Source organism: Falco rusticolus, chromosome 9 (assembly GCF_015220075.1).
Source record: "Falco rusticolus isolate bFalRus1 chromosome 9, bFalRus1.pri, whole genome shotgun sequence".
Lineage (NCBI taxonomy): Eukaryota > Metazoa > Chordata > Aves > Falconiformes > Falconidae > Falco > Falco rusticolus.
In genome coordinates, this window is record NC_051195.1 from 17,873,967 (window position 1) to 17,901,646 (window position 27,680).

Sequence of the window (27,680 nt, forward strand, 5' to 3'; positions counted from 1 at the left end):
CTGGATGGAACTGACAGAAATCTGAGGGCTAGGACAGTCTAGAAAAAGGCAAGGAAGTCAGTGAGTTTTAGGGTGCAATGGAAAAGCTCCGTAGTATTTCAGAAGCATCTGGCTCTGAAGGGAAACTAGGAGGATTATGGGTAACTGAAGTGGAAATGGACACCAGGAAAGGTAAATCAAATAGGGAGTGATGGTACAAATCTTCATGGATAAACTTGATAGGAATAGAATCATTCTTCTCGCCTCTTCCATCCTCACCTTTTTGTCCCATGTTCTCTTCAAATCCCAGTAATGACAGAACTGCCATCTTGATTTCCCATATTCTTTCAGGTCTCCTCTCTTGCTTTCCCAAGCAAAGACTAAAAGACTAGGGAAAGCAGATGAATTAAGGCTGAAGGCTGTGACTGCTAGCAGGTGAGGAGACTTGCTAGACCAGGCAGATGCACTTGGTATTAACCAAGAGTACTACAGAGAAAAGTTTAGGCTAAGCTGCAGTCCTTGGAAGTACTAGAGGTATAAGCAGAATTATATTTAGGCTTACTATAAGGATGGGGGGGGAGCAGCTTTTGGGGAATGACACTTCTAGATTTATTTTTGCAAGCATTGTTAATTTGTTTTGCTATTTTTACTGTTTTTTCTGTAAGTCTGATATTGTGCCATTTTAGAAACAAATATAAGATTTTCAGTTTGCTAAGAGCTGCATATTTCTTTTTTTTTCTTTTTTTTTTAAGAAATTGTTCATATGGCCCCATTTGGAATCTGAACAAACCTACAAAATGGGTTAGGGTAAAAGCCCAGAGACTCTCATTTACTGTTTATCCCACAGAAAACTGAATGGGATTGTCCTAGAGACTTCAACCAAATACTGTGAATCCTGAATCCATGGACTGTGTGCCATTAGGACATGCTGTGAAACAGCACAGCAGGAGTCAGTTACCAGAGCTGGTCTCCCCCTGGCTTATCTCTAAAATCACCTCCAACATGGCAGCAAGCTCTGCCTTGTATGTCTGAATCTCATCTGAGGACACGGTAGCATCTTTCCTATTGCTACTGTCCCAATATGCAGTGTTCTTATCCTAAGCACTGCTTGAATTAGACACACATTCCTTTGTATGAGCAAAAAGGAATTTGTGTCTGTTCAACGGTAAATACCACCTTAACTACAAATATGCTGTGGCAATGGGAAAAAAAAATCCTGTTCCATTTACGCATAAAGCTTAGAGAAAATAGAAACCCACAACACCAGGATTTTTCTTGTACATTTTTAGCCAATGAGCAGAGAAATTAAGAGTATTTTCACCACAATGTTATTAAAACTATCACAGCAGATAAGGCAATTTCTTGCTATTTACCTCTACAGAAGACACAGCTAAAGGGGCAGAACGCTGACATGCGACTGACCCTTGTGATCAAATACATTTTTCCCATAAAATTAAAAGCTCTAACTTCTTTTTGAACTTACACATTTTCAGTCAGTAAATATTTATGCTTTTGCACTGGGAATATGTGACAAGACCCAAGGAAGAAGAAAAATTCAAATTATGTAAGCACACATGTATGTTTATACATACCAAAATTCCTATTCTTTCACTTTTCCACTCTTTTTACAGGTAATTCCACCTGCTGTGCATTCCAAATAGTGGCAGAGAATAGAGACTACTGTATAGTAGTAGTTTAAACACATACTTTTTCATGTGTTTAAAAACACAATTCATGCCTGTATGTGAGCTAAATACATAAATAGTTATTTGAAAAGCCTTGCCAGGTTTTCATACCAATACTGTAATTTGAAAAAGGTTAGAAAGTTTAGGGAAAAAAAAATTCTTTTTGAGAGGAAAAAGGAGTGCATTTGGAACACTGAATCGATGATGAATCCAAGCCTGTTCATTAGCTACTTGTCCATAACAATTCTGTAACAATACAGCTTTGAAAAACAGTAACTCTGAAAGTCAGAGGACAGCTTTGAATTAATTGCTTAAAAAATTGAAACCAGTCTTTCTTACGACAACTCATATTTCTTAAGTCATATATGCTGGCTGTACCCTCTGTAGTTGTTCATAGGTGCTTCAGAGTTCCTTGTTCCATGAAACTGTGTTTTCTTTAATGTCAAATCTTTGTAATTTCTCTTTTGTTTGGGGTGAACCAACTGGTTCACAAGACAAGATTTATAACTAGATTAAGTGGACAGTATCTGCTTCCCAGATAGATCCTATGGCCAAATTCAAACTAGCCTCCTCTTACTCCCCTACAAGTCTGCTTGTTCAGATGCCGGTTCTGATCTTTCATTTAGGTACCACCCATCAATACAATGAAACAACGTCGCATACACTGAACCCTAAGCAGCAAGTTAAATTATTTGACTGGTCTATGTTTATATAGATTCTTTCCAGGAATTACGCTCAATTAAAAGCTCAGTTTAAAGGAATAAAACTCATTCATTACCAAGACAGAATCTACTCTTTTAACATGGCAGGACAGACCTATCACTGCTGGAAAAGTGGAAGCTCGAACCCAAAATGAACAGCTTCTATGCTGAAACCGGTAGGCATAAGTTTTGGACTGAGTTTTCAAGTCAGTAATGGTCCTTGTACAGCTATGGCATTTCAGATGTCAAGACATCTAAGACTACAAAGGTACTTTAGGTGCAACTCAGTGAACATCACAGCACTTGAATACATCTTCAGCAATCATCACATTACGCACACTGCACTGTTAGACAGTGTGACATGCAGATAAATGGGAGTTAATTAATTCAAAATGTGAACTACACACAGAAAAAAACGCTCTTCATAATGTCATCTAAGATGGCCAGTATCAAAAATTGTGAACAGAGGAATACTTACATCACATCCTTGCCAAGGAAACAGACCCTTTCAAAAGCTGAACCTCAGACTGAAATTCTGTTTTCTCTTCTCCATAACATAACCAACTGACACTCACCACACATTGGCAGAATTTGGGTCTGACTTCAGTGCACAGAAATATAGATCCATGTCTATTGCCACCTCTTGCTAAGAAATGTCATTAACTGCTAGGAAACAGGGTACACTGTGTGGACTATAGAAATGATGGCTTTGTGGAAAGCAGGAACCTAATTCTCATCTTCCTATCCTCAAACTATCCAATGAATATTTAACAAACAAATATATATGCAGCTTTTGGAACAGCAATTGGAATCCCTTAAACGTTAACTTAAGCAAAGTCCTCTTCTGCACAGGGGAAGTATCCATGTGATAAGTGTTAAAGTATCTCCCACAATTCCAAATAATTTATAGCCTAGAACTCTGCAAGGTGAAAAGTTTAAACCTCTTCTAGCCAAAAAAAACCCCAAATGTCCTGCTATCTCCAGGGAATCCCTAAGGTATCAGAAAACCAAACAAAGCTGAATTCTCTACAGTTCTGCACAGCAGGCATTCAAAGGAGATGCAGATACTCTCTTTGGATAGGTCCTAACCCAGTAAGATGCTCTTGAGAACAACTAGCCCCTTTGAACAGAGAACTGACAAAGCACCTCTCCTGCATATTCAGAAGAGGGTAAGTGAAAGCACAAGGGAACCATCACCCAGGCTTTGCTCGTTCCTGCATATGGCCAGAGGGAGAAGTACAGGCTTCTGGTCAACCACTGGGGAAGCTAGCAGAGCCAAGCCAAGATGGTATCTTGTAAGGATAGGAGTCGGGCTGCAGCTATAGTCTTAAGACAGGCAGAAAACATCAGCAGACCCACTGATACCTCGTTTGTTTCTCAGCTTTGCAGAATTCCTTTGCTGTTGAAGCCATAGCAATATAGGGACAATTTCACACTCATTCTTCTTGCCTTACTCACTGTAGCTCCCCTAAAGAAACAAGAACTATAACCCCGTTCATTTTCAGCAAAGTCAGGAAAGAAACCTCTACCAAACTCTCATTTCTTCAGTGAACAAAGAATGAAATTAGCAGGAACTTCAGGTGTTATCCCCCACAAGCAACAAGTCTGGTGCAATTCAAATGGGAACAGGGGCTACACTTTCAGCAGAGCAAATCCTTGCTATGCACTGCCTCCACCTCTGCCTGTCAGGGCAAAAGCTTACTACTGCAAGTAATACGGTATTTTTACATAATTTTTAACACATTCCAGTAATCAGTATAACCAGTTTTGCATAATCAGGCCTGATTATCATGTTCATACCACAGATCAGCAGCTGCTGGTAGCTGCTACAAACTTCCAACAGTAGTTTCTGCTCGTTCCATGACTTTTCCATCTGTCAAGTATAAGTTTTCTATGACAATGATTTATAGGATAGTTCACCGCAGCAAGGCTCATCACCAAGTTTCAGTAAGCTTATGTCATGTAGTACATACAAAGTTTAAAGAAAGCTGGGAAAATATATGTTACTTAAAATTACAGTAGCCTAGCGTAGTGTCTATCTGCAGAGGACTTGCTCATGAATATTCAGTAGGATAAGAACTGTTTCAAATGAGGGTCTGCAGGTCCCTTTTGCCAAGACTCAAGAAAAAAGCAGATGCATCTGCCTCTATAATCAAACAATGAAGCTAAGCTGTAATAAGCTACTTCAGATGGTTACTCTTTACATCAGTTCTAACTTCTGCTGAGCAATCACTGATTATCACTGGCATTCACTGAAGTTGTCCTGAGGTATTTTTGTTAACAACATGAGGCATTCACATCAATGTTTTATGTCATCATCATTCCCATTACTTTCTTTCTGAATGATGAGATATCTTCATACCAGTGTTAACTTGGTTTTAGTCAAATATATTACTGTTGCATAAATGTTCAGGACAATACATACACACGAACACACTAAGACACCAAGACAACCTTGAAAAACTACAGCTTTGGAAAGCACTCATTGAGATTAAATAAAAATGAATGCAAGGTAATACATTTGAAGGTAAAAGAAAACAGCTTAGGTAACAAGAGACTCAAATATGGAAATCTACTATTTGTCTGAGTGGCTTCTAATGTAACAAATACAAAATGTCAGAATCTTTTATTTCTTCCATGTGCAAGAACTTGGAATTACAGACTGGAGAGAGGACAAAGAAAAAAATATAAATTATTGACAAGCATAGTTCAAAACTTCAAGCTTCCCTTCCAACTTTTCTGTACTACTAGCTAGTGTGGTAAAGCTAACTACATTAGCTTAGCCACTCAGTTTTGTAAAGATGCTGTCACCTGACATTAGAAACTCAGTATTTTCTGCTGTAACAATATGACAGTGGCCTCCAACATTTAGAAATATTGAAGACCTTTTTTTTTTTTTTGCATAATTACCTTGTGAAGTCAGTCATCTCCATCATAATCACACACATCCTCTTGGCCAAAACAATGATGTCATTGCTGGTATCGTCCCAAATTTCAATCTCTGCATCAAGCTTACTCTTGACTTTTTTGAAGTCAGCCACTTGCTCAGCTATCTTTTCCTTTTCAGCCTCTGGCAACTGAGTCATCTTGGCCTGAAACATGAAATAATCTGATTTGCAAAATGTTTACGTCAGAGCGTTTTTCTTTTTTTTTTAAGCAAAATCTCTGCATACTATAAAATATATAGTTTAAACACACTGCGGCCTGAGCCAACTGTTCCAGCCTGAGCACTTCTGAATTTCAAAATCTATATGCTATCATTGGGTTAGGCCAAATAAACTACCTTAGTGTAATGGGGACAGCTGTGTCCATGAAAACAATAAAGTAGCACGAAAAAGAATAATAAATTCTTCAAAAGACCCTTTTTGAAGTATGACTGATAGATTTTCCTTTTTCTTAAGAGATGAAGGAGCCTAAGTGTTTTTAAGTACAATGCGTATATATGCAAGTTACAGAATGCAATATTCTTTCAGGTACAAAAGAATAAATGAAAAGGTTTAGTTGCCCTAAAACTTTCAGGTATGCTTGCCCTCTCTCCTGACAAGGTCCTACATATCAAGAACCAAGCAAGACTGAATTCTTCAAATATGCATCTTCTGTCTTTGAAGACGATAAACAAATAGATGAACTTGTCAGAAATCAGTAAGAGAATAAGGTTACCAAAAAAGTATCTTGAACAACAGTAGGAAACATCCAACATTCAAATAAAGCCACAGCCAAACTCGGCTCAGGCAGGACTTGGTTGCAGCTTTAGATTGGACTCTTTGCAAATATTCCATTGGCTAAAATTGTTTCAAATAAAGGTTTAGTATAGCTAGAGAAGCCGTGTGTTTTGTGCAGGTTCACACTATGGAATTAACATTCAATGTATACTGAATGCATGTATTCTTCCTACATTTAAGCATTAGTGAAATATTTAATATATAAAGAGTGAAATGACTTATGAAAATGCACATGGTGGGAGAAATATTTTACTACTTATTCTTCACAAGCAAGATCATCATCCTGCTCCAGACAAGAGTCAGATACACTACCTGTGCCAGAATCGGGCTAGGAAGCAGACAGGGGCTAAGATACTATGTGGCCATATGACAGTCCTGGTCCTTCATAATACCTTCTACCACAGGCAGTGAGGAGACCTTCTGGTCTGTTTTTTTATCTAGCACCTTCTCTCTGAACTGGTCCACCTCTTGCACCACAGGCCATCTGGAACTCAGTTACACGCAGCAACTATTAAGACACTGTAATTATGCTGCAATTAAACAATAAATACCTTCTGACTTATTCTTGTTTATAAAACACTATCTACCATCCATAAAATCGAGGCTTAAGGCAGTGGCTGAATTACTTATAATTAAACAGGTATTCAGTTTAATACGTAGTGCATATGTTTTTCAAGCCATGTCATTTCCAAGATTTTATTTATGCTGGATTTCCTCTGTCACAAGGCTAATTTTCCATTTATACAAATTACTGGAAATGAAAGTGTAACTATTTTAAGGAATACTTTTCCTGTTTTGTTAAAAAAATACAAAACCAAAACACACCAGAGAAGACCACAAAACACTTTCCTCATGGCTGTAGGACAAGCTTGGTGGGAAAGGTATGAAACAGACAAAAATAAGAGTTGGGCTACAGAGTCAAGAAAACAGAAGTACCCCTTTTTATAATCTAATTTGTGGTGGATGCTTATGCTATTTCCTAACCCCCAGCTTCAATAACTGTGAGCTCAAGAACACAGCCCTACATCTGGAAACCACAGGAAAGATGACATTTTAATGAGTGAACTGTGACATACAGTATCCTGCTATGCGCCAACAACAGCGTGTTTCAGGTAGAATGAGAAACATTATCCACTGAAACAAAAGGGCAAAGGAAACTATACTGACCTTGACTTTTCTTTCATTTTCCTCATACTGCTTTAAAACCATGTACAGCAACAAACTAAAATAATTGTATACACAGCCTTTTAAGTGCAGGTATGATTTTTTTTTAATCAAAATAGACAACATAAAGGTAAGTGTGAAATGAAGATCTAAATTTAATGACTGCTATTACATGAGTGCAGGTTTATTTTGTACACCAGGAGAAAATAATTTTTTCATTACTTCTAAGACAGAATGTTTTTTATTGCAGTAGCAGATAACAGAGTTAAAACTATGTGAGAAGGTAAATTTTTGGGGTTTTTTCATTCTTCTGTTACAGAATAAGTGGATTTCTTTTTTCTTTTATTTCCTTGAAGTAACTCCAGAAGGCTATTTATTGCCAGTAGCTGGGAATCCCCAACACTGGAGTTATTTGCATTGTCCCATTTGCAGCTTGACTTACCATGTGAGATTGGTGTTTCTTTTCATTTCAGCCCCTTCCAAGTTTCAGTCAATTCACTATCACAGATACTGAAATTTTAAGATCAGAACAAATTGTCCACATAACTGTAAGAACAGAGGACACACAGGGTGTATACTTGGTGAAGATCTTGACTCTTCTTTCACTGGCCAATTACTTGCCAACGAGACCTAAACCCAAAGAACTGGACTTTTGCCTACCTTTGTCTCTAGCTACACTCTAAGGAATCAACATTCACATAAACATATGATTATTCTCTCCAAGTCTTAGACTGACACATTTTTTTTCTTTCCTGATCCCCTAAAAAAAAACAGAAAAAAAAAGGCCAGACGCACACCACCAAAATTCTTACCACTTACAGAGAGGCAGGAAGGAAAGAAAAGCAACAGAGAGGAGTACAATACATTCAAGAAGTTGTTTGTTATGGAAAACTCCTTCTGTCTGAGACAGAGGCAAGCCAGATATTCTTTGAACAGGGAAGAACCTCCCTTTGAAGATTATTTAACACTTCCTCCTTTGTAGGCTGCAGTGTGTCACATAACTATAGAAAAACAAAGAAGAAAACTCTGTTTTTCTACAATTTTGTAGGTTACAAAGAAAACAAACATCACTCTCCTGATGGAACAGATGAAAACTTCTCAGAGCTTTTACAGGCAAGAACACAAAACAACATGCTCTTCACATACTGTAGTTATAAGATAATGGCATAGATCCAAAAAGACCTGATTCATGTCCTTGCTTTGCCTTAGTTGAGAGCTGTTTTTCATTCCACCACAGACTCAGAAGCCACAAGAATCTCTCTCACTTATTTTCTTGCTCCTTTGCTGCAGAGTCAGCTGAACATTTGGAAGTGAACAATACCCCTCCAAATCACTCAAAGGACAGTAAAATATTTCAATCAAACTGGTCAAAAACAATTCTGACCTTTAATTGTTTATTCTTGAACAAACTTTATAGATCACTGTTCTAAAACATGCACACATAAGCTGAGCCTGTTTTATCAGGAAGGTGAGAATTAAGACAGGCACTTAAAAAGACTACTATACAGATGTGTTTTGAAAGCCAGTATGCAAGTACATTTCTTCAATACAGCAGAGTCAAAAGTGACTCTGGTAAAATGAGTAAAATGTGTCCACTACCATTTACAAAATGTCCTACTTTTTCTACTGAGTCAGTAATTGTTCAAGTTTGGATAAAGAGGTGAAAGAGAATGGTGGATATTCAGTAATTCCTGGCAAAGTGAATACACAGCATGTTCCCTAGAGATGAACTGCATGGGTGTTTGGTACTGACAGTTGGGAGACGTTGAATTTCTTTAAGTTTACTACCTGCTGTCACCAGTTATCTTCTCCCAATTTTAAGAATTGTAGCATGCCTGCTGAAGTCCAGCATTCTTTGAACAAGTTCAGAAATGCCTCATTTGTGCTGCAAAGTCAGTTCCTTTGTGTATTCTTAGATACCATATAATTGGATAAAGAGGTAAAGGTATTGGAAGATAATAGAACAAAATCTTTGATACTGTTCTTGCATCAGCCTTCACCAAAAAGGTTGACCAAGATGAGACAATTTTGTCATATTAATCTAGTTTCTCTGTCCCAGAGTAGTAGGCCTATACATGAAGAAGCAACATGTCATAAATCTGGGCTTCACAAGGGTTTTGTCGCTGGTTCTCATGTCAGCCTCATAAATAATCTAGGGAAATATGATCTAGATGTAATTGCCATTGGGTGCATGTGATACTGCTTAGAAAACTGCTCACAGAATACTTATAAAAACACATCCCAAATTGGAGGGATCCATCAGGTGAAATTCTGAAAGGATGTGCCCTGACCCTGGCATTATTCAGTATTTTCACTAATGGCATGGGTGGCAGAACCAGGAGTACACATCACACGTCTGCAGTGTAAGAGGCCTGGTTTTCGATTCAAAGCAATCTTCAGAAACTTGAGAACTGATCTGAAAAAATAACAGAATGTATTTCAGCTGAAACAAGTACAATGTTTTTCACCTAAGAAAAATCACCAATATACACATGGAACCGAGACAAAAACAGTTATCAGTGGTTCTGTGGGTGGGGATTTGTAGCTGATCAAAATGTACATTTGGCAAAGAGGTAAACCTCACACAGAACTCCTTCTCAAGTATGCATACAGAAGAAAACCTTGTAAACCTTACAGCAGTGCTTGTTGACACCACAGCTGGCATAATGCATTTAACAATATAAATACTGTGGGTGCAAAATTAAATAAGTAATTACCCAGCTGAAGAGCATCCAAATGAGAGAAAAAGACACAGAGAAACCACTACCCTAAAAGCTAAATGAAGCATACTGGAGTTATTTCATCTGGAGTTTAGAAAGCACAGAGAGGACATAGAACAAGGATCTACAATTACAAAAAAAATTATACATAAAGAAAGGAAATCTCATATCTTCTGTGTGCACTGTGGGTAAGACTAGTACTAATACGCTCAACTGCAATGTATGAGGTATAAAGAAAAAACTTTCCAATAAACAATCAATTCCAGTAATGAGCTAAATAGACACAGCAATGCAATTGCTCTTATACATATTTGATGTCAGGAAGAAGTATATTTATTCTACCTTGGGACAAATGGCTTGATTAGTCTACTACTTGAGGTTCTTTCCAGTCCTAAATTGTAATAGTATATAATATTATACTGCTACAACTGCGAGTCCTCCATTAACATCATCTCTTCCCTTTACTGATATTTGAGGTAACTTAAGATCAGCAAGGAAATTTAGTGCTTTTGACAGACCATGACTCCCGCCAGGGAATCTATTCCCATGTATTAAGTGTCAAAATTACTATTCATAAAACATACTCAAATTTACAGTAGTTAATTTGCATTATGCTTGAATTCTTATCATCAGGATTGCAAGCCTCTGTGTGATAAAACCTACAAAATATTCTAGACTTGGCTTTTATATTAACAATATAGTACACGCTTCTTGTTAACGTACAGCAGCATTTTTTTAAACGTAGACACTTAGATGTAAAGTATTTGTTAGTTGTGTAAGAATAGCTAATCCATTTGGTAGCAAATCAACTTCCTTCCTAAGTGTTTTTTAATGTGAGTATCAATAGGTGTTCTCAGTGTTTGCTTCTATGTCTAGTCTCTCTTCTTATAGAGTTTGGCAAGACATTTACATGGCCTCTTTTAAAGACTAAATATATTTTTAGACATACTAATGATTGCTGTATTTAAGATGCAATACAAATAAAACAGTAAAATAATTCAGCCTGGATTCACAATAATACATGCAGAGTCAATTCCTCATCAGCCATGAATTGTTGTGTGAACATAGTATGCAACAAATCTGAATGAAAGAAGATCTTATCTCAGGTATTTTTTTCTATGTATTCACAAAATTGTCTGCTGAACTCTGAGGAAAAAAATGTGGATGGGTGGCTGCCTGAAAGTATTTCTGCTCTTGTCATCTCTAAGAGATAAAACATTTTGCCCCTTCTTCAATATGAACATCTAACCTGTAGCAGTAACTCTGATATTAAGCTAAGTTTTTCTCTTCCCTAATTTAGTAACTTTAAATACTTAAAATAAACTTCCTCCTGTCATCAAAATGTACACTGTCTTCCAAGTATGAAAATTAACTGGGCAAATTCTTACTTGACCTTCTCTTCAATGCAAAATTATATGATAGTAAGCTACTACATTCCTCACTAGAAATATACTGATCACGATGGCATAAATTTCCTCAAGTAAAATTACTGTGTGATAAGCTTACAGAGTAACTACACAAATTAGACACAACAACTAGAGGAAGATCTAACTTTGAGCTGAGAAAAACTGTGCTAGTCCATGGATCCACAAGCAGTACTTGTTTTTATAGTAGCTAAGGATTCAGTCCTAAGGATTTTCTTCAGGGATAAAAACCTGCCCTACAAATAATAATCAGTATTGCTATCCAGTTTAATTACACAGAGAGATCACAGCATGTTGCCCAAGTTAACCTGCATCCCACAGTGTGAGCCAGTGCCATAAGCACTATCATATTCTTCTTAAGAGATATGGAATTATCTGAGGGAAAGATCAATTAACTAACGTTTCCAAGATTACCTATATACTTGCAGTCAGGAACATAAATGCAAGGTCAAATCTCAGACCTGCTATCTCACCACTAATCTATACTCTCTTTATAGAGAGAAAGATTCTGAAGAAGTTATAATTAATAATATATGAATTCTTCCTACATAAGGAAAATTACATTTGCTAGTTAAGATGCAGCCTTTGTTACAGGTGGCATATGCACGTCACATCTGGTTTTACACGCTTTATACGTTGTGATAAAAAGAGAAAGAAAAAAGATGCTTTCATAGGTACTAGTTCCCTGTTGGAGCAGTGAGAGATGTGACACGGGAGAAAATACAACACTCTTGACAAAGCAAGAAGAATCAAGAGTACCGTTACACAGAACTGGTAGTGAGACAGACATATATAAATAAAATTGAATTACTGTAGCTGAAATGCTCAAGAGGAAGAACTCAAGGAGGAAAAAAGGTTACTCTATGATCTTGACATATCGCTTCTGGAACAGTCATTCTTGGTGTTACCACTGCATGCAAAAGCCTCACAATAACAGAAATATGCTGCAGAAGAGAAACCAAAACAATCCTTGCTTAAATCTTAAGATCTATCTTCCCTATACAGATTCTTCATATTGCTAAACAGATGTAGGTATAAATCTTCAAATATCAATACTGAATAGCTGTCCAAACAAAGAGGTCTTAAATCATTCTTCACATTTGCTGTAGCAGCAAACAGATTTGTTCAAACATTTCTTTTAAAAAAAATACATGAGGGTTTCTGTCAATATGTTGATTTAGTTTGAGAGGGTATGTATCTAGTTTAGTATCAAAGCTGTAATTTTCTATTAATTTTGGGGGTAATGTGTCTGGCATTTATGGCCCTGATAGCACGAACTCAAATCTAAGAAAATTATTCCCAAGTATAGTTATAGAATCAGGCTTTAAGCAATGACTGCTATCTAGATCCTCCCAAAAGGAACGTTTACAGTAGCTGTATTATTTGGGGGAGAAATGGAAGAAAAAATAGAAATGTACATCCTATAGTGTTAAAATACTGGTTTTTTGAGATGGATTAACCATAATTTATCTAGAAATAACAGTCCTTTCCACCTCCTCACCAAATTCACCAACAGCGCAGATTATGCGTTGTGCATGTACTACAAGGAAAAGCATATCCCAGAGATCTCTCTCCACCACAATATCTTATGCTTCTGATTCTTGATAGCCACTCCCTACCTACAACAGTTTTCAACATGTGCTTCTTGCTTAGTCATCTGGAAGTATGTGTTATTTATGGTTTTCTTTTCAAAAAACATTCCATTTAAAGAAGTACTCTGGTTTACTACTCATTCTGGAAGGCCATGTGTGAAAATGTGGTCTTTTAAAGCTTTAGCGGATCTTTTGTTACTACATTGTGATAGTAAACATCTACAAACTACTACTTCTGATTTCCCAGCAAGAAAAAAACTTCAACTGCATTCATTATGGGATATTTATGAAAATATGCAAGCACACTGTATGTACCTGTTCCAAAAAAAATCATAGCATCTTATATTGACAGCATTTTCAAGGAAAACCTTCCCTTTCTTAATTAATATAGAAATTTTAGCCTGTAATGTGCTAACATTTACAAAGACTGATTTAAATTGAAAAGGGCAGCTAGCACATTTTAACTGCCAATTACGCTGATTGAGTAATAAGATTATATGAGGTGATCTTACACATACAGTTGTGAGATTTTTCATGTTTTAAGAATCAACTGACAGTTAATTAAAAAATAATTGATATGCACACAGGCAACACAAGTGAACATCATTTTGGTTAGTGTTTTTTCACTGGTATTTAGTGTCTTAATAAATAAAATATTTGTGTTTGTTGAATTTAAAAAAAAGCGTTTCCTGAAAAACTGATATGAATTAAAATACCATTTTCTTGACATAATTCTTTTTATATTGAAAAGTTTTGCTTTTTACCAACTAATTCTATCATTTATAATTTCCATTATGGGAACAATACTAGAATCAATCAAGTGTGAGAGATCTGTTATTGCTCTAGGTATGGAGCAAACAAGTAATGAAGTAGACATTTCTGGCCCCGTGGATCTTTCCACCTCAGAAAGCTGTGAATAGGGTTCAGTTTTGCTGAAACATTAACTAAAGTGAAAAAAAAATAAAGATCAATATTTGCTAAGCATTAATTTTGTACTAAGAAATTTTCTGCTATCTGAAAAATGTTCTCAGGTTCTTAAAAATGTTTGAATGTAAACAATACACAAAACCCAGTAATACAGTGAAAGTCCTCAGGTTAAATGATGATACAACAGGAAAATCAGATTCAGAACTTCCAGAAATACAGAAATTGTCAAATACTGTATTAAGTCCTTCGTACTTCCTCATTAATTCACTAGTTAAGCAGTAAACTATAGAACAGGTTCACACATGAACACAGCAGGAAAAGTGTGTAACTCAGGCAGTGCAGTGGCTAAGATTGCAAATGTATCCCTTTCTCTTCTGTGCATAGGAACTTTCTCATGTAGACGTTATTTTTAGTCAATATGCATTGCACACTTCAGTAAGACCCAGATACACAAAATTCCTTATTAACCAAGCTTCTATTAGACCAAGATACATTTAAAAAACTGTAACATGTTAGAAATTCATTCAGCAAGTGTAAGTATTTTTGTAATTTACATGTTCACAACTTAGACTGTATATTTCTCTTCCAGGTCATACGCATTTCTTCTGTGCCCTCTGCATATTTTGAGAAAACTATTGTGTTGAAAAAATTTTTTAATGATTCACTGCATGAATTTAAGTGGCTTCATAGAAAAAGTAACAAAGTAGCACTTTTCCCCTCATCAAACTGGTTAAAATCAACAGGTGTAATACATACCCTGTCAGTTTTCCCTTCGGTCTGAATACTTGTACGACTACGTGCATCATGGTCTTCTTCAAGGTCAGATACATCTTCTAGCTCCTCAGGTGTCTGAGGGAAAAAATGTAGAAAAGGGGTTATTCTCTTTTATGGTTAGTAACTTCGTTATTAATGTCAAACTTATAATTCGGTCTAAGATCATGTCTGCAAATACTGGTCCTTTTCTAGCACTGCACTGGTTACTAAATGCAAACTAAAATAAAATAGTGTCAGACAGCTTTGTACAAGTTCAGAATAGCCCTGCTTTAGTTAAAACACTGACTTTTAAAGTTGGTACTTAGGTATTTAAATATTGTGTCATTGCTGCTAGCAAAAGTCTTACAAGAAACCTTTAGATGATGAGAACAGATGCCTAGGTTTTTAGAACCAAAAGGTTTTTCTACTTTTAAAACAAGTTTTTCTACTACTTCTCCTCACTGTCCAGAAATACTCATATGCTTACCCTCCCACTTTCACATCAGACGCAGCAGATCTAGTAGGCCCTCGAAAGGGCTTAATACTTTGTCAGTGGGAGTAAGAGGCTTCAGAATCCTGGTGATTTTTATTGCTACACTTACATAAAAGAGTGCTCCAAGTCAGCTAAGTGCTCTGGGAGGGAAAGAACACCTCTTTCCAGTTTTGAATGTGTCACTTCTCAATTCTATCAATCAGCCCAAGATCCTACACTGCAGGAAAAATTAAGTGGTCCTAATGTGCTGCTTGTTATGTGGCATTATCTCATACGCCACTGTCTCTTCCTTCTAGTCACCTCAACTGCCATTTAAGTAATACCAGTTTATTACATGAAAATACACATTTGCATTATGATAATTTGCTATCCTTTTCTACTGTTGTGATGTTTTCTTAGGTGTGTCTGGTTTTTGCCTGTAGGTGGATAGCAAGAAGTTGTTCTTAGAGACATGATATCAACCCATCTTCTCAACAAAGAAAAGTTAATCCCGACAATATTAGGTAAATACATTTACACCTCATTCAGCACATAAGACTTTCACAACACTTAAATTATTATCCTTAGGTTATATATCTTGGGGAAAAAAAGTAACTTTTATTTTTAGTCTCCTCTCTTAATACGCTCTCCGAATTCTCTTCTCTCTTTCCCTCCATTGATTCTTTTTTTTCCCCATAAATCCTAAAACATGAGTGATTTGGGCCAGTCTATGACTTACAGTCTATACTGTATGTACTGTAATGTACCCACAGGTAAAAGAATCTGTTTTGGTAACACAGGTTTTGGGTAATGGTTTTTTCAATCATATGTGAGCAACTCTATCAAAAAACATTGTTTAACATATGACGAGCAATTTTCTACACAGTCCAGGTCTTGACATTTATTTCCTCCTTCCCACTTACCAACGTATTATTTTACAAAAATAGGCTTCATGCTGAAGTTCTGAATTTTATAATAAATAACTTAGCAAAAAAAAAAGCACAATTAATATGGCTGTATGAGGGACACTAAATAAAACGTCAAAAGCAAGTTTACTCATATCAACAAAACACTGAACGATGAAACACACAAAACTTTCATGATTATGAACTATTTTAAAAAATAGTATTGGCTCTGCCAATGCAATAGGGCACTCAGAAAATTTCCCTTTATCAAGTTGATTCACATTTTAAAGAACAAAAAATATATGGAAGCAGACTCAATACATAACCAGTGACAGATCTACTACTGAATGATCTATTACCAGCTTCACATCTAGAGTTCAAATTAGAAGGAAATCCTGACATCCTTAGTATCCCAAAAGCCTGACATGCCAAGAGAAAAATGACAACAGAAGGAGTATCAGATAAACCTACCAAAAGACAGACAGACAAAAAAAACCACCCTTGGTTATTACTTTTACCCAATTTTCAATCATGCCGAATGTAATTTTTTAAGTCCAGAATTGCTATACCTTCTCATCTTCTTATTTTCACTGTCAAGTTATATATAAACAAGATCTGTTGAGAGTGACACTGTAGGGCTCTGTTATTTTATTTCTGGGTCCACAGCATGGTAATGGCACTATATTAAACTGAATAAATCCACCTGCATACATTTGTATCACTTGGGAAAGCACCTCAGTGACCAGAGGGTAGTATAAGAACCACTAGACTTCGAGGTCAGTCTTAAAGGTTTAAATAGTACTCCGTTACATCAAGAGCACCAAGTAAATTTCAGTCACTGAACAAAATAACAATAATTTCTGTAAGATAACACTGTAAGAAATAAAGAACTCAAAGCTGGTGCACAAGCTGGCAGAAATACAATGCTAGTGGTGAAATATACACCTAGACTTCCTCAAGAAAACAGACAACTTTTGGGGAAAAGATGAGCATAATGCTACACTGGTAAACCAGGGAAAAGGAACATTTTATTTTCAAGCAAAAACTTACAGCATGAAGAGTAAACTCAGGTTTACTCTTGGAATTAGACACAGTAAGAATTCTACAGTAGCCAAAAGCTGTTACCATGCAAAAGCTGTTTTAAAACCTGCAATGTGGAAGGAAAATCAGATATAGTTGTGGGTGGATAGCTGTGAAATAAAACTACCACAAACTCGCTTTAATTGAAACACTTACACACACTTGTATTAGAGGACCAGTAAACAGAAAGTGTATTAAAATGGAGTAATTTTAACTTCTCAGGATTACACTGACCAGGGCCCTCAGGCAGGTAATAGCCTTGATTCATGAGAGGTTTACAGATAAAAGAAATCACTTTCTTTTCAAAGCTACACAATACTTCTTTACTACATAAAGAAATCTATTGCAATTCTTAGGTGTGTTTTAAACATTAGTTATAATTTCCACCGCCCACCGCCCCCCTCCCCCCCCCCAATGATCGTAAAATTGGATTCATAGTAGCAGGGCACTATTTCTTCCTGGGTGAACACATACTTGGAAACGTTTACCAATACCACATTTCCGATATAGTTTTTTTTCTTCTATAAAACATAGGATACACTATTTTGTGACAGGGCAGAATAGTTAATGATTCCGAGACAGTCACATTATTTGTAAGTGAAATTTAGGTCATGTCAGCAAGAGCTTTATACCATTACCACCTCACAAAAAATTGCATATACTTACAAAAAAAGATTATTTTAGCAGCCATTGAGAGGTTCGGTAGAACTGTATTGATACTATTTTTCTGTAAAGTAGAACTACATGAGTATTACCAGCCTACATGTAGAAACCATAGAGAGCAAAGAGCACAGGAAAATGACCCTAGTGTAAGACATCTCTAAATGACAGTCTCAGGTAAGATTTCCATAGATGAAAGCATTGATCTACTAATCTGATACAGCACTTTCAAAACTGCAAGTTGTAGAATAGGTATCTCTTTTCAGGTGCACTGGCACAGGGATTCACTCTCCAATTCTTACCTCGTGCAGAACCAGTCAGAGACTAAGTACAAGCAGGCTCATTTCTGAGCTCCTCTTGGCCCAAACGTCAGAATTTTTGTTTCTTTGTTTTTGTTTTAATAATGCAGATGCTCTTTTCAGGTTAGTAAAGTTTATTTGTGGCTGGGATGACAAGTTTCTCTCAGAAAGCCCACCTTCCTAGCCGGAAGAGTTATACTCTCATTGAGCTCTTTCTCCAGCATCCAGGTCTGCCAGATTTTGAACTACTAGTACTACAGAATTCAGAAAAAAAACCCTATCACTATTAAAGACTAACTACAAAGTTTCAAGCAGAAAGAAGCTCTTCATTTATCAAACCTTACATTGCAAACCATAAACCAGAGTAATTTTCAGACACAAAGCATCAAAAATTGAGAAAAAAACACCCCACCATAATAATGAGAACAACGGTAGTAGTAATGGTTTTCTCTCCTTGGAAGCTGTTTTATGTAATTCAGTGCCAGATTTGTGATTTCTCACACTGCTTTCATAATCCACTATTTATTAAATACCTGAGACACACATGTTTATATTAACATTCCATGTGAAGACATGGATATTCCATATTGGAAAAACTGAATATAATGCAACTCTCTACTGGTTTTGAATTCTACACTCACTTTGAATGCTACGGTTAAGAAAATGTTATTGCATGGTTGAACTGGTATGGACTACCAGGGCTTGTAACACAAAATAGGGTGCTATCATCCATGAACAGAAATGTTGCTCAGGAACACTAGCAGAGCTTGAGGACTGGAATAAGAATAGAAGGGATTTGAAAGTATTGGTTAAGGTTTAGTATTTAGGGCTCTGACATAAACTGTACACACCTCTGACATAAACTGGAGTGTCAGCAACCACAAGCTGACAGAAGAGGAAGAGGGTTGGGTATTCACAGTCAGTGACAGGATGAATACAAGACATAAATGGCAAATCTACAATTAACACATACAAAGTATGGAATTTCCAGTAGGAGGAATACTGAGGTAAAACGAAGTCCTGTGCAAGATTCCGTCCATCAGCAACCTACAAACTCATGCGTGAAGCACCATGGTAAAAAGAGTTTGGAAATAAATTTAAATAGGAAAATTTAGAAGAAAGTGTCCAGTAGCCATAGGAGCAGAACTCTTGAGTAGCCTCGCATAGGGGTGCAGGAAGAGGGGAGAAATCAGCTACAAGATGAAGCCAGAGCAGCCTACAAACAAGGTTATTTAAGAGCTGGCTGCAAACATGGAGGTGTGAGACGAGACAGGACACCTGCCTCAGCCTCCTGGCCCATGATTTTGAGAGAGGTGTCAGTAGTTTTGTGGAAAGCCTTTGCTGACCCCAACTAAAATGCATTCAAGTATGTCCTTATACATTTAAAACCATAATTACATTACTACTGCTGCTATGCTACACAAGTAGTGTGTATTCCTTTCCACATTTCAATACTTGTAATAAACCTGCATTCTTGATGGTTTTGCTCGGGAAGATTCAGGCTGAGGACTCAAAATCTTATTTATAGCAAAGTCTAATATTAATGAAATTTACACCTTCCTGGTATTCAACTTCAAGCCACAATAGCAAGTCATTACTATTGCACACGTGTGATTTCAGGCTATGAATTAGCTTTTCATCTATGAAATAAACACTGATGACAAACCTTATACTTTGCTTTTCTACTAGGATTTAAAAGTGAATAATTAAAACCAAGGCCTGGCCTTAGTCTTTAAATCTCTGCCGGTCTGTCGAAACTGGGTGCGAATGTGCTATTCGGCTTATTTGCTTTTTAATCCAAGCTTTGTGAAACAATGTGTTTGACTAGGTTTCACAGCATTTTCTCCAACACAAAGTTTTTCATGCAAACCCTCCTCAAAAGTGATTATCCAAACAACTGTAGCCAGGTAATTAATTTTTAAAGGTCACATATAACCATGAAACCATCAATCCTGCAAATAAAGGGTCTCAGCTGCTAAAAAATAATGCTGAGCCAAGTCTAAAATTTCAAGATATACAACATAAATGAACAAAGAGGCATCATGATGTGAAAGAAGGAAGCTATCTCTTCTTATCTTACATTCAATTAAATGCTGACCTTTAAACTGTCATTATATGCTCTTATGCTTTATTTTATCTTGGTTTCAACATCCTCTGTCAGTCATACTTTTTCACAAATGACTACTAAAATGCAGTGCAGGCTAACACCTTAACAAGAGCTAAGTTGATGAGTGATATCTTCATTATACCACTGCAAATACAGAGTTATTTGTGATATGTAAATAGCACAGCAGCAACAGAAATGCTTGTATGCACTCTAGGAGGGTCAGAATTTGTCTATTATGTTCTTCACTGAGAACAGAATGGTTTTAAAGAGATTTTTTCTCTAGTCTGGACATTTGACTAATGACCATATTTCAAAAATTTCATTGTGTCAAGCAGCATGTCATTCAGCGTAACAAACTATGGTAAATGTTTTACCAGTCAGCCCTCTGCAAATATTTAGCTAGTGTCTGATATTTTTGTGCATTAGTCACAATACAACCGTTATCCTACACTTAATCCTGCCAGATGACAGTCTGCCAGAGAAATTTTGATGCACTAGAGGGAGAACAAGAAATAGCAAGCGTTATTTCTTTCCCCTGACTAATTTAGTAAGAACTTCATATAATTGCTGCTATCTGTTCACTAAAAGCACTTTTTAACTTTTTTGCTGAAAGCAATTATTTTGAGTGTTACTTTAAAAACAACAAAACCCCACATTATAAAATGTAAATTGAAGTCCTATGTTCTTAATCTGTCAATATTGTGACATCTTAATGCTATGGCAAATACCATCCACCCTATTTATCATTAAAAATGTTCATATGTGTATTCTTGAAATCTATTCTTGGCACTTCCTGTAAAATGAGATCTTTTGCATAGCACATTATTTGGAATATTATAAATACAAAGCTAATAAATGATTAATTAAACCACAGATCGGAACTCTTGTCTTTGACAGCAGTATTGTCACCAACTGCTGGCAAGGAATTTGTCATCAAGTGATAGTAAAATCACTATCCTGCCATAGCCTGTACACATTACAGATAGTACATTTTCAAATACAGGTGATAAAACTCCTCTTGCTATTAACAGAGAAAACTGTGCAAAAGATTATTTATTTAAGTTGTTATTTCAGGTGAAATTAGTGGTGAGAACATAAACTTCGATAAAGACCAATCAGTTTGTTCAATGGTAAGAATAAGTTATGACCTTCAACACTGAAAGATTAAAGAATTTTCAATAAGAAAAAAATATTACATTATATGGTAAAGAGTTGAGGTTTTTAAAATAATAAATGACACGAACTCACATTACGGGGCAAATGTTACCTTATTACTCCTAGATGCTAGGAGGTTTTGCTTGCTTATTTAACAATAACCCAACTTACAATATTCTGCTCCAGGAAATTAAGACAAAATTAATCACCATTAAAAACAGCTAGATAGATCAATAGCCTGTCTCCATGTGACAATTCCTGTGTTTTCAGTTCTCACGGAACATACATTAAGGTAACGGTCTTCTCAATAAACAGCGTGGGAGACAGGAAGGATGTGAGCAGAGGAAATGTAACTGAAAAGCTTAAAGTGAAATTTTTAACGACTGCCTTCAGAAAGTATTTTTAAAGTAAAAACTGTGAAGTTGTCACAGCTGAGTAAGTTGGCACAGAGTTTTAGCACCTATTTTCTATCCTAAGTTACAACTCTTTTGCTGAAAACCTGTATTACAGCCCTGTTTTCATTCCTTCTTCCTTGAAGTTTGGGTGTACCTCTTGAAGCACTGATGGCACTTTGTAGGTGTGCCACTCTTTCATAATACCTAGAACAATTCTAGGAGTTTTACTCCTGAAAATACTGACCTAGTTATGCTGTGTAAGAGCACTGAACACATGTTTAAATCTAAAATGTTGGGGGAAGCTTGAAAGTTGCCTGAGAATCCAAACTAGTAATGGTACTGTAACCATAAGGGGCAATAGATACAAGGTAAGTTAAGTTTTATAGACAAAGTGGCAGTTTTCATGGAACAAAACAGTGTAATCAGAAAAGAAGCTAAGATTTCAGTAGTACAAATTATTCATTTGTACTCATACTGAGGACTCACTTGGGAACCTGAAAGCTTATTTACTTTTTCCCAATTATTTCATTTCAAGGAAGCACTTTTTTGGTTTGATATCTTAAAAAATAATTTTAAATCCCAAATAGGAACAACAGAAAATACGATCAAACGTAGCTATTAGAATCATACACCTCTGTTGTAACTGAAGTCCCTGTCTTCACTCCATTAAAAACATGACAACCGATACAGACCTCCACACAAAGTGTGTCCTTTGCTTATGCTCATTAAGTAGGAAACCACAACATGGCTTAGAAGATTCCATTTTAAACTCAGAAAATTAATAATTCAAAAGAACAGAACAGCAGTTTTCAATACAAGTGATTTGGTTCTGCTAATCTAAAATGTATTCTGTTTCCTCTCCTAGGTTGACATACATTTGCTCCATCTAGTGGGAAGCTAATCAATACATTTAATTTACAATGGAAATACTTTAGTTGTTTGAAAACAGACAGGGAAAAGCCAGCTGAGCCACTGTTCTCACTTGTGCCACTAATACTTATAAAGTAAATTATATATGGCCTACCAGCTTTATAGTCGTGTTTGAAATACAAGACTATTTCTACACATTACTCCAACATTTGAAAATGAAAAGAGAATAGAATTTCTTTTCTCTATCACATCTGTATGCATTTAAAGTAGTCTAAATAGCCAGTACTGTAGGACTGGCTAACTCCAAAGGCAACCAAACAGATGCTTTGCATTTTGACTTCAAAAATTCTTAATGGTTCCATTTTCAAAAAATGGACAGAAGAACAAACTGGGAAAGTACAGGTTGTTCAGCCTCTCTTCAGTCCCCAAGAAAATCATGGACTGGCTCCTCTTGGAACACGCTTCCAGGCGTATGAAGGACATAGTCCTATGAACAGTCAGCATGAATCTCTCAAGGGTAATTCATGCCTCATCAACCTGACTACCTTCTCCCACATTTCTTAATGAGGCAAGAACAGTGGCTACCATTTAGAAAGGCTCTTCACACCATCTCCCAGTTTCTGTAACCAATGTGGGATATTAGACTTTGGATCGTTGAACAACTAGATGGATAAAAACTGGTCAGATGATCAGGCTCAGAGGGCAACAGTTCATGGGTTGTACTGTGCCTGGTGGCTGGGAACAAGAGGAGCACCACAGAAGTCTATCCCAAGACAAGTTCTGCATATCTTCACCAAGTTTCTGGAGGAGATGATGCAGTGCACACGCAGCAAGTTTACAGATGACATCAGATACGGGGACTGGTTGATACACCTAAGGGCAGGGCTGCTATCCAGAGGGATTTATGCACACTGTAAGAATCGTCTGACAGAAATCTTAAAAAATTCACCAAAGATAAATGTAAAGTCTTTCAGCTAAGAAGGGAGAACCTCTTGCTACAAACAGAATAAGGTGGGACTGCCTGGCCAGAAAGCCAATCAGCTGAAAAGGACCTGGAGCTCTCTGCACACAGCAAGGTGGGCAGGAGCCTGCTGCCTGCCCTGGCAGCAAGGGACACCAACAGCTTGATTAACTGCAGTGAGTTCAGCAGAAGACCATCAAGACAGCTGGTGGCTGGAACACTTGTTTTACAAGGAGAGGCTGAGGGAGGGAACTGGGCTGGTTCTGCTTAGAGAGGAGGTGGCTTCAGGGCATCTAACAGCAGCCCGCCAAAACCTATGGGGGAGATCATCAAGATGGAGTCAGACTCCACACAGCAGTACATGGTGAGAGGATGAAAGGTAACAGGTTTAAGTTGGAACAAGAGAGGTTCAGCCTGAGTGTAAGGAAAACCTTTTTCCCCATGAGGACAGCACAGCAGTGAAACAGGCTGCCCAGAGAGGTTGTGTAGACTCCATCCTGAGATGTTTCCAAGACACAGCTGGATAACACCCTCTGCATGGGACTGGGGAGTCCGATGGAAGGCCACGAAAAAAAACCCAAAACAGAAGAAATTATTACAATGAAGATATACTTAGCTAGATCTAGTCACAGGTTCCAGGTACTTTCAATAAAAACCTTTGTTTCCTTCCTCATCTTTCATACTTGTTTTTTTTTTGGTTTGGGTTGGGTTTTTTTGGTTGCTTTGTTTGTTTGTTTGTTGTTGTTGTTTAAAAACAAAAACAAAAACATTTAGCTTGTATTTTAATCTTATCTCATGGTGAACTCTCCACAATGCTTCCTTGTGATAGAGATTGGTGAAGTGTGCTAAGATAAATCCACTTCTGTGAACAAGAGATTTGAAATTGTGCTTTGAAAACATGTGACACAGCCTGCCTTCCTGCAGAAACTCCCTTTCCTCCCTAGAAGAGTCCATTTTTTGTGGAGAAGGAGACTATATCCCAAAGTCTCACTCCCAAAGCAGAAACAAAATAGTTGTTTCAAGGCAGACTGTCATATGAAATGCAGACAAGAAAACTGAAACTGCTTTTGGATAACATCAATATGTCAAAGGTAAAAAAGGTGCAGTGAATACCTCAAAGACTGACTGTTGTAAAAAGACATTTCAGTACCCAGAAAGGAAAAGAAACAAGGGACAAAATAGACAATTCAGAATTCCGTAAGAAATGTAGGTTTATCAGATGAATATAGCCTGAGCAATGGTAGCCCCTGCATCAAAGATTCTTCTTTAACATGCCAAATCCATCTGCTTCTGTTAAATGAATTATGCTGAATGATCATACTAAAAAAAAATATAAATTTCCTTGGGTACATGAATACGTCCCTTAGCAAAAGATTGCCAGTGCTAACTGCATTTTTCAAACTGGAGCAGATGAAACTATTATCTACAACCTCAAGATTTTCTCATGTCTCTCCAGTATCAACTCACAGTCTCTACTGTCTGACTTGCAAGTAAAATATACCATCTTTAAAAAAGGTAAACAGCATAAGCCTGCCAATCAAAAACCTGTGCATTATTGTAAAAATACATAATCTAATGCACAGCCCACTACTGAATGCACAGGTACCACTGCTGTCATTCCTTCCACACATTCCCACCTATGACTTATTGTTGAAATGTAAACTTCTCAGTTTTAGCAATGTTCCTCCCAGACACCAAGACAGTGAAAATAAAACTACCCTAGCCATGAATCCTACATCCCTTGCTTTCATTCCTGCTTTCAATTATCAAGAGGCTTCTGATGCCCAGAACGTACCTCCACACACATTTAGTCATTCAGTAACCAATAACCACTGAACTGAGTGATCTGTGCCAATTGATGTGGAACTAAATAACCCATTAAGCACACCATTGTGCAAACCAGCCTTCATGTAACAAATCAGTAATTTGATTCTGCTTTAAGAGGCCGATAGCCTTTATTAATAAATGGGCTCCCCTTAAGTGAAGTAGAACTAAACACACACACACAACCACCCCTCAAAGAACATTATTATTTCAGATCTTGTTTCTGAACAATTTATTACATGATTTTGTTATAAACTTTATAGATGCTAAAGACAATCATACAACAGCAGCTTTTCAGTTCTATGTACAGTGTTACTAATGAATTTACCAGTCCATGGAAAATTCTTGGTTTTGCATGTGACATGTTTTCTTTAATTTGAGGTTTCATGACAAAGTTATGTGAATTTATCCAGTTCAGTATTTTCCCTTTGCTTATTTTGTCACAATATGCATCTCTAACAGCCTCTGCTGGCCAGTGAAATGGGACATATTCAGCATAACTGTGATTTATGAACACAGATTGCCATAGATAAAAATTACACAAAGGCAGACAGAAGAGCCTTAATATCTATGAAAATTTAACAGAATCTTACTTAAAAAAATCAGTTTTCCTAATGTCTAAACTGAATCTTCCCCCATGCAATCACAGCTTATTCCCTTTGTATCCATTATGAACATGTAACACAGATTTTCTCCTTTCTTGTGCAAAAACATTTTATATAATTTAAAATGGCTATCCTATCTTTCCCTTCTTTCTCCCCTTTTGTTGCTCTATTTGCTAGGCTAATTAACCTTTTTGTTGTTTTTCTCATAGGTCACATTTTTTAGTACTGTGATTATTCTAGCTGCAGCACACCAGAGTACATTTGCTTAAACAACTAGGGAATTTAGGAGGTGCTCACTTCTCATCCTGGGACCATAAAGCTTCACTTATCCTTTTTTTTTAACTAAGGTACATAAAAAGCACAGTAACTGCAGCCAATTGTAACTCAATAATTCTCGCTTGGTTGCATGGGGTAAAATTGGTCTTTGAGAGATCTCCGCTATTATCTGACTTGAACAATCAGTGAACAGTAACAACTAATGAATCTAAATACATAGTAACCATTCCCAGCCTAAATGCAATCAGAACTGGAAATGATCAGCAATATTTTTATCCCATAGCAATGGATTTAAGAAAGGGGGGGAGGTGGGGGGGGGAAGTCTTTCTTACTAGAACAGACAGAATGGAATACAAAAATTTATTTTTTTTCATTAAAAGAAAAAAAAGCCTTTGATAGACACTTTTTAAAAAAGTATTAATGAAATTAATTTGGTTTGTCATTGGTGTTGCCTACCAATAATTTTAAGGTTTTGTGGAAACTGCTCAGGCACACGAATAATTTCAGTAAAACCCTTTCACAGTCAGTTAAGTATTAGAACTAGATCAGGTTTCCAATCTCCTGGAAAAGTTTAATTTTGGCAATGAGAACAAACTTCCCTGACAAACTAAAGCAGCTTTGGGCATTACAGCATGTAATTGATGTGACAGCCAAAGTATCTCAATACAGGAAGGCTTTGTAAGGCACACGAATTCCAACTACAAGTTACATGTGCATGTGCATGACTGCATCGACTTCACTGAGGTCTTTCATTCTAAGTTACTAGTCCCCAAAAGCTGTGGGGAAAATAGGACCCTGGATAGTATGTCCTCTTGTCTCCACAAACCAGAGCTGTGGGTCAGCAAGGATGAAGCTATACTCCTTTCATGAATAAACTAAGCATGTCAAAGTCTAAGTCTCCAACATGAAGAGTAGTTTGTTCATTTGCATTAACCTGCAACTTACAGAATGTAAGGCAGAAGAACAACAGAGGTCTGTCCTGTGAACTGGGTGAACCTGTATTTTAAACAGTGTACGATACGAAGCAGAGCTTATGTTTCTGCATGAAGTATGGCAAAAGCCATACACAGAACAGCCTCTTCGTAAGTGCTTATCCTTACACAGGAAGAATACCCAAGGTGCTTTAATGACACCTGCTGCTAAAAGAAAGGATAACCTGAAAGGAAACAACCAGAGTTAACAGCAAACATAGATTTATCAAGAATAAACCATGGCAAAACAATCAAGCTTACTTGTTTGATGGGCTAATTCCCCTTTGTGGACAAACAAGTAGAATGTTTTGTATGCTTTCACATTATCTTCCTTTTAAGTAAGCTAACGAAATAAGTTCTAGATGAACCAATGATAGTGTTTGTACATAATTGGTTAAAAAAAATTACTCCAAAATAGTTACCAAATTTTTCT

General features: G+C 36.7%; 1 protein-coding gene across 3 annotated transcripts in view; it reads right to left on the reverse strand.

The window, feature by feature from the left end:
* Positions 1–27,680, reverse strand: part of CTNNA3 (catenin alpha 3) — a 507,496-nt gene that overhangs the window by 52,643 nt on the left and 427,173 nt on the right. For all 3 annotated transcript variants that reach the window (XM_037399918.1, XM_037399919.1, XM_037399920.1), the window contains 2 exons: positions 14,671–14,763; positions 5,276–5,457 (listed from right to left, as the gene is read on the reverse strand). In XM_037399918.1, coding sequence (XP_037255815.1) covers positions 5,276–5,457; positions 14,671–14,763 — 275 coding nt within the window. The remainder of the gene's footprint in view (positions 1–5,275; positions 5,458–14,670; positions 14,764–27,680) is intronic.